Raw genomic sequence first — 8,082 nt, forward strand, 5'->3', positions numbered from 1 at the left:
TACTGTAATGAAAGCTTGTTGTTGTTGTTGTTAATAGTTATCTGAGACTGCGGCACGGACACCTACAGAAATACAACTTAACATCCCTGATATTCACTGCATAATTTTCACATTAAATAAAAGCTTGTCACTCACTGCAGTTTGTTTCTGATCTCCAGGCCCCAACAGTGATTCCCTGAGTTGCACAGGCTTTTGCGTAGTTGCCAAAGGAGACACATAAACATTCCTGTAATGCAGTCGAGCACTGACAGGTTCTTTTTACACAAGCCTAAGAAGAATCAGAAACAGATTAATGACAAGAAAACAACCATGAATTTCAAAATGATAAAATGTGTTACTACATACGAATATATCCTTGCCTCTACAAAGGGCGAAACAGGTACGTAATCATGACACACAGCAAACAATCCTAATGGATCTTTCAGTTGGTCACAGTTCTCCTCAGCAAATATTTCTACAAATGAAATGAATATAAGTGGTTGTCTTGGAAAATAAATCCAAAGTTATGTTATGAAATTCTAGATGGCGCAGTCCAATAGGTTCCAACTCAATATGATATAATGACATCTTTATTCACATAGCACAGCTGATTGGTTTTTTTCGTATCAGCAGCCAATGAGCTTGCTGCTCAACTTTCAAATACTCGGCTTGTGTTTGCTGTAGCAGTTGCAGCATGCTTCAGAAACCCTTCCCCTTCCCCAGCTCCACCTGTATAGATCTGCTACGAGGTGATCTCATGTATATTATATATGGGGATTATTTCATCTCAAAGCAGCATGTCTGTGGATGTATTGGTAGTAGCAAGTATCTGTAGTTGCTCTGCTGCAGTGGCAGCAGCATAGAAGTTATATTCCGCCAAGACCAAATCATTAACACGTATTGTACATTACCATGCTAAACTCTCAAAGAGCTGTCATGACAGAACTTTAATATGGTTAAGCAGTTAGTCTAAGTGACACTTACCATTGTCAGTGTTGATGCATCCAGTAATTGGGGTACAAGTGCCCATTGACCAGGACTGGGCAAAAAGCTGAACTGAACTTTCTATGATGCCACTAAAAGTAGTGAAGTCATCGCTTGTGTCATTATTAAAAGTTCCACAAAGACCTATAATAAAAACACTTGCTTTAATAAAAACATTAATATTTGATTGATTGAATTCTATGTATAATTACATTTTGCTAAAATGCTGTATGTGCTTTGAGGTTGGCTTGTATGAATATTGATTAATCAAACCTTTAGTGTTTTCGGTTGGTGGCAAATTCAAATATATTTGAATTTCTGGAGAGATTTGAACTTGCATTTTCAGGCCAAATGAAGTCTGAACTTGAATGAACATTGAAGACTGCCAAAAGACTGTGGTAGACTCTGAAACAATGGCCAAAAACATAGCAGTTTTGTAAAGCTAATGTGAATGTTTCAAATTGTGTCAGGCTAATATGAATATTTCAAACTTATTCATCTTAATACGACAAATTCCAAAAGAGCATACCAGTCTGTGATAGGTCACTGATTTCTATGTTGTTCAGTTGTATGCTGTTTGCAGAGAAGGTATATCTTTCCTGAAATTAAAAAAGCAGTCAGTTTATAGGGGAAGTGATGTCCGAATGTGGTATCAAAATGTATTATCAAATGTTTAAAATCATACTATATATGTACAGTAGATAATGCAAGTTACATAGAGTCTGCAGAATGCATACAAAAAGCCTGCAAATGTTTGTAAGGAAAATAGACAAACCTGGTTGATATTAAGATATGCCTTTTCTATGACAACACCTTGCCCAGAATATTGAATGTTCAATGTCCAGTTAAGCCCCTGGGCGACATACCAAACATTAGACATACCAAACATTTGAATGTCAGAAAATCATCAAATATATATTCTTATATTTCATTTCAGTTACCCTTGCAGCCACAAAGGTGCATTTGTCTAGTATAGAATACTGTTTGCCATCAAATGTAGTGATGAACTGGCCCTCAATAATACACTTGGCTGGACATGTGTTTGCAGAACATGCCCAGTTTCCTCTGATGCAGGTACTGTGGGGATAAAAAAAATATATATATATATATATATATATATATATATCTTTTTTACAGATTATATTCAAATCTCACAATATTTACTTACATTTTTACCTACAAAGAGGTTGTATTTTGAAAAACCTTGTATGATTGTATGTTCTTGTAATGTTCTTGTAACCAAAACAGTAACACACAGTAACAGTAAATAAAAATAACTTTTATTGAGGCTTTTGCCTCAATAAACTCCTAATTTGCTAACTTAATTAATAGTTAGTAACAGTGTTGGGGAAAGTTACTTTTAAAAGTAATGCATTACAATATTTACTTCCTAAAAAAGTAACTAATTACGTTACTTAGTTACTTTTTATTGAAAGTAATGCGATCCGTTATTTTTGCGTTACTTTTTAAATCTGGGCTGGGCTTGCTTGTTTGCTTTTAATATAAAAAGTTCTATTTTTGGTTCAACACTCTTCAGCAATAAAAAAAAGAAGAAATGTTAGTTTATCTTGTGTAATTTTTTCTTATTAGTATGGTTGAATTTGATCATTGTCAGCAGCAAATTGGTTAATAAAATGGGATTAAATACCCTAACACTAACATAAAGGATATTTGTATTATTTAACATATTTAATTATTGCAGCTTTGAGTCATATTCTGAGTTGCGTTTAACTGTTTTTATTAATTTTGAGGAAAACTAAATCTGATTTTTTTTTTTTTGTGAGTGAGTGAGATGAATTAATGCATGTTCACATTTATTCTAGAACTAAAGTAACATATTACTCCCGATTTCTCTCAACAAGGGGACAGGAGAGCTTTCAATCAATAAATGGGAAAAAAAGTAACTGGCGTTACTTATTTGAAAAAGTAACTCAGATATTTTCTTGTAAATTAAAAAGTAATGTGTTACTTTACTAGTTACTTGAAAAAAGTAATCTGATTATGTAACTCGCGTTACTTGTAATGCGTTACCCCCAACACTGGTTAGTAAGGCAGTTGTTAAGTTTAGGTGTTGGGTAGGATTGGGAATGTAGAACATGGTCATGCAGAATATGTGCTTTATAAGTACTAATAAACAGCCAATATGTTATTAAATGACATGCTAATAAGCAACTAGTAAATAGTGAGATTTGGTCCCTATACTAAAGTCTTACCGACATTTCTTACCAGGTCTGGCACTTTGTTCTGCGTTCCTGCCTTGGTGCATACATTATCTTTGCATGCACACATGGACATTCTTCCACATAAATGGAATGGTAACCATCAACGCGATCATTCAGGACCTTTCCTGAGATTATGAGAGACAGACAAAATGTTATAAATAATATAGATATTAATGAAATAAAACAATATTTTCTGATTTGACGTATCATTGAAGTTAAATACTTTATATTTGTTCAGTAAAATAAAATAAAATAATATAAAATAAAATTTCCCACATTTCCCTTTTTGCTGCTAATCAAGGACCAACCTTCAGCTGGTAGGCAGGTGCTGGTAAGTTCTGTGGTGTAATTCTGTGGGTTGCTGCAGGTTGGCGGGAAAGCGGGACCCATCTCTGCATAGTGCATGTCTCCAGGACAATGAGGTTGGGCTGCAAACCATATGAAATATTAGTGTTACTAGTAACACTGTAATGTGTATATATGTAAAAATGAATACGAGAGCTTTCTGATTGACTTGTTATAAACTGTGGGTCTTACAGCAGCTGCTTTTTGATCTCCACACTGACCACACTGGACTGGAGCTCCCGCACATAAGTGAGAGCTCTTTAAAAAATGAGCAGTTTGATTCCCGATGCCATAATCCATTCATATTTTTATAGCACAGATTCAGGTAGGTTTGATATTTAGTAGCGAGACATTCATAAGCATGGGACAAAAGATTTTTACAAACCTAAAGAAACAGGTATGGTTAGTAGGCATTCAATGGATTTTAAAATATTTTATTTGAGCCTGGTATAGATTTATTACTTAAAGTATTTTAATATCTTGTAATCCTTTGCATACATCACAAACATAACACAAATGTTATTTCTTTTAGAGATACCTTGATAATGCATTATACAAGCTTTATAATGCATTATAATTTTTATAATATATATATATTTTTTTTTTTTTTTTTTTTTTTTTGCAGTACATTTTTATTCCACTGTGCAGAAACTCACTGTGTTTGTCTGCGCAACAGAGTCTTGTGTCAGGCATTGGCCATCAGAGAATACACTGGTGAATATCAGCTGCTGCATAGTTTCTATGAACAAAATAGCCATGTTAAAATACCACCAGAAAGTACTACATGATTATATCATAAAACTCATTGTTTAAACACAATAACCTGAGCTGTTCTTGTGCCCACAAAGTCCACTCATACCCTCCACTAAATCCTGGTTCAGTTGCATCTGTAAGAGATGTGCTTAAAGTGCCCCTATTATGGATTTTTGAAAATTCTCTTTCATGCAGTGTGTAACACAGCTCTAAGTGAATGAAAACATGCTGCAAAATTTTTTATCTGAAAGTGCACCGTGTATAAAGTTATTGTCTCTTAAAAGAAAGAGTCGACTCTGAATCATTAAAACGAGTCGTTTGACTTCAACATGAAACATTAGCATATTTCCCGCCCACTTGTTGGTCTTTTCGCGTTGGTCTGAATGAAAATGCAAATTCTTTGCCACTAGGTGCCGCTTTTGGAGTAAAAATAGCGGTTTCCCCGGTAACGCTGTACACAAAACAGCACTGCGCTCACAAACGTGGCTTTACCAGGCATTACAGGCATGATGAAATGAAAATGAGACCAATCGGACCAATCACCGCAGATTAGCGTCACGCAAAGGAGGGGTTTGGAAAAATGAATCGTTGAGCGAATCGTTTGTGAGTCGTTGAGCAAGTAAGGTAAAAATAAATGCATATTATAAGACAATGAAAGTGTTTTTTGACCTTGCATGCATGTCAACCTGTTGTTGGCGACTCCTAAAACCAAAATATGAACCTTTCATTACCCATAATAGGGGCACTTTAAAGATTACATACAGTATGGTCAGGGTCGCTATAATATAGTAATCACATATTTTTATTCTTATCAACAATGCTACATTAAAATTTTGCAATCTTGCGGACCATTGTCTTTAATGGTAACTCACCCAAAGTGAACTGACACCATTAGCTACACTGTACCATGTGACAGACAATGGCAAAACTTTGCTTTGGAGCCTGGTATAGATTCCATAATGAAACACGTGCTGATAGGTGTGGTCGTATGGAAGGGAAATTCTGTGAAAACATTGACAAAAATTCAATGCGGATATATTAACAAGAAACATATTTTTATCAATAAATACTTCTAAAAGTGTAGTCAGTATATTTATTTACATGGTACAAAATGGTATATTGAATGAAATGGTATAAATAGAAACTAAAAGTATTTGCTTTATTAATAGCATGTTTATTCTAGCAAAATCCCAATTCTAATCAAAATATTCGATTTGCTAAATTAAACATATTATGTAAAGAAGGAAATATGAGGGGGTGCTGATATTTAGTAGCACACAAAGCTGCTATTATAATGAAATACTATTACAATGCTGTAATATAATAATTACAACATTATAAGCTCTTTTAATTACATGAACAACCCTTTTCGGAACTTTTATACAACAAAAATCTAAATATTGGTCACAAATGTGACTCCCGTACCTGCTGCCTTCCACTGTCACAGTATTATTGTGAACGAGGGTCGTGACTTTATTCACAATGATCTCCACTCTGTCCATCAGGCCATTCGGTCCACGCTGGACGATGATATGACAGTCCACTCCAGCATGACTGAAGCGTGTAAGCGTTACAGGACATGTGGTCTTCAGATGAAATGCAGTTTTGTTGAATGTATAAAAGATGCCGCTGCCATACGTCTTACATACATCTGAAATAAGACCCAAATAAATAAGATCAAAGTGGACAACAGCTTTCTTTCTTGCTTGCTTTCTTTTTTCTTTAACGTGATTTGTCTCAAAATAAAACAAAATCTAATTTCCCAGTTATATTGGACATTGGACATGCTATTAATATAACTGGACTTGATCAATTATGTATTCAAGTAGATACAATGCAATATTTCCTTACTTTGAGCTGTAAACACAGAGTGAATGTGGCCTGCAGATAAACGCAGAAAAAGTTAAACATGATGAAAATCCAATGAAATTTCTTCACTTAAATTTTTTAAAAATTGTACCATTTATGTCTAGCCATAAATAATACATAATACTGGCAATATTAAAAAGTAAGAATTACAACAATAATAATAAACATTAATTTAAAAATGGATGATAAATAATATTAAATAAATAATAGTCCATGTAATAAATTAATTACATTAAATAATATAAATAATTTATTAAAGTAATCTAAAATCAGCTAACCTGAGAATACAATAATTATTCCTAAAAGTGTTGCCTCTCGTAGAGCCATTCTGTCCAATGAACCATCTGCTCACTGGTGCACAACTGCATCAGGACTACAGAGATTCTTCTCGCAGCCCTTTTATGATGAGATCTACTTCACTACTTTGAATAACATGAGGAAACAGCCACAAGATTAAACATTGACTAAATTGACTAAATAACTAATAAGGGGGTGTGGAACACAAAAGCTAACAAAGGTTGTTTTGTTTTTTTTTATGTGCTCACATTAGACAAAGATTAATGTTGGAAATCCCTTTATTTGGCACTGCTTTGTTGTTTACCTGTAATGGTGTATAGGTCATTTTCTGTTTGACATTGTACCTGGTTCTGCTCTGTGAACAGGTGTATTTGATTTCAGGAACAGAAACACTGTTAGCTCCCTGATGAGAATACGATCTCAAAACTCAATCACGGAAAATGCAAATCTACTTTCAAATGTGTGTTCAAAGGACATACGTAACTCTAATCCTAAAACTGTATATTCACTGATGTATATTTCCTTACCAACATCATCAAAACTTTAAAACTGCTTTAAGAAAATATTTTTAGAGAAGGAGAGAGAGAGAGAAAAACACAGGCTGCATTGTAGTCTTGTGCAATTACAAGGAGGATATACACATCATTTACAACCTTTTAACTGTAAAGTCTTCTATTCAATTTATTTTTTTATTATTTTTTTTTTCCCCAAATAGGTGAATTATTACATCCTTCTGCTCCAGGATAAAAGACAATTATGCATGTACATGCCAAGAACCAGAAAAAATCCTTATAGCAACATGACTATTAAATTGTGATAGAGGGTTAATATTAGATAAATATTACCTAAACAGATAAGGCTGGTTAAGAACATCCTTTAGAAGAGCTCAGAACAGCATTCGATTGTATTATTATGTAAAATAAAAAAATTAAATAAATAAAATATCAAAAGCTAGACATATATTTATGGATGAATTTAATTGCTACGTTCAATTCAGTGTGTTATTTGTGTTACTTTGTAATTATTTGAGAAATCTACTAGCAATTTCTGAGTGAAAACGGTTCCAAAATAAATACATAAATAAATAATTTTTCAGTGTACATTTTTTTTTCAGTTTTTAAGTTGTGAAATTATACGAAACACACTGTGTGTGTGTGTGTGTGTGTGTGTGTGCGTGCGTGCGTGCGTGCGTGCGTGCGTGTGTTTGTGTGTGTGTGTTTGTGTTTATCCTACATTGTGGGGAACAATGTCCCCACAAGGATAGTATAACTTGAAATTTTTTGACATTGTGGGGACTGGCCTGTTTGTCTGAAAGTGTAGGAATGCAAACTGGTTTTCTGTAAGGGGTAGGTTTAGAGTTCGGGGATAGAAAATATCGTTTGGTCAGTATAAAAGTAATTGAAGCCTACGGATAGTCCCCACAAAGAAACCTAGCTGTGTGTGTGTGTGTGTGTGTGTGTGTGTGTGTGTGTGTGTGTGTGTGTGTGTGTGTATAAAATCATACCTGTATCTCAGATGTCCTTGAACACCAAAGCAGCTGCTAAGCTTGTGACTAAAATTGTTTCCCTAATAAAGACTATATGGTACAACAGCGAAGAGGCTTGTAAGGAAATTATTGGTGCCATTTACAAGG

The 8,082-nt window shown here is 34.2% G+C and overlaps 1 protein-coding gene across 1 annotated transcript in view; it reads right to left on the reverse strand.

The window, feature by feature from the left end:
- Positions 1–6,512, reverse strand: part of LOC107689255 (mucin-19) — a 26,662-nt gene extending 20,150 nt beyond the window's left edge. Inside the window, exons 1-14 of the mRNA XM_016487196.1 lie at positions 6,431–6,512; positions 6,135–6,164; positions 5,709–5,934; positions 5,156–5,285; positions 4,354–4,417; positions 4,187–4,269; positions 3,723–3,915; positions 3,494–3,613; positions 3,190–3,310; positions 1,905–2,040; positions 1,739–1,816; positions 1,493–1,562; positions 1,237–1,368; positions 964–1,107 (exon numbers count right to left, since the gene is read on the reverse strand). Of these exons, the coding sequence (XP_016342682.1) occupies positions 964–1,107; positions 1,237–1,368; positions 1,493–1,562; positions 1,739–1,816; positions 1,905–2,040; positions 3,190–3,310; positions 3,494–3,613; positions 3,723–3,915; positions 4,187–4,269; positions 4,354–4,417; positions 5,156–5,285; positions 5,709–5,934; positions 6,135–6,164; positions 6,431–6,479 (1,576 nt within the window). The 5' untranslated portion in view covers positions 6,480–6,512. The remainder of the gene's footprint in view (positions 1–963; positions 1,108–1,236; positions 1,369–1,492; positions 1,563–1,738; positions 1,817–1,904; positions 2,041–3,189; positions 3,311–3,493; positions 3,614–3,722; positions 3,916–4,186; positions 4,270–4,353; positions 4,418–5,155; positions 5,286–5,708; positions 5,935–6,134; positions 6,165–6,430) is intronic.
- Between the last annotated feature and the right edge of the window lie 1,570 nt (positions 6,513–8,082).

The sequence above is a fragment of the Sinocyclocheilus anshuiensis genome, unplaced genomic scaffold, assembly GCF_001515605.1.
Source record: "Sinocyclocheilus anshuiensis isolate Anshui unplaced genomic scaffold, SAMN03320099.WGS_v1.1 scaffold882, whole genome shotgun sequence".
In the NCBI taxonomy this organism is placed as follows: domain Eukaryota; kingdom Metazoa; phylum Chordata; class Actinopteri; order Cypriniformes; family Cyprinidae; genus Sinocyclocheilus; species Sinocyclocheilus anshuiensis.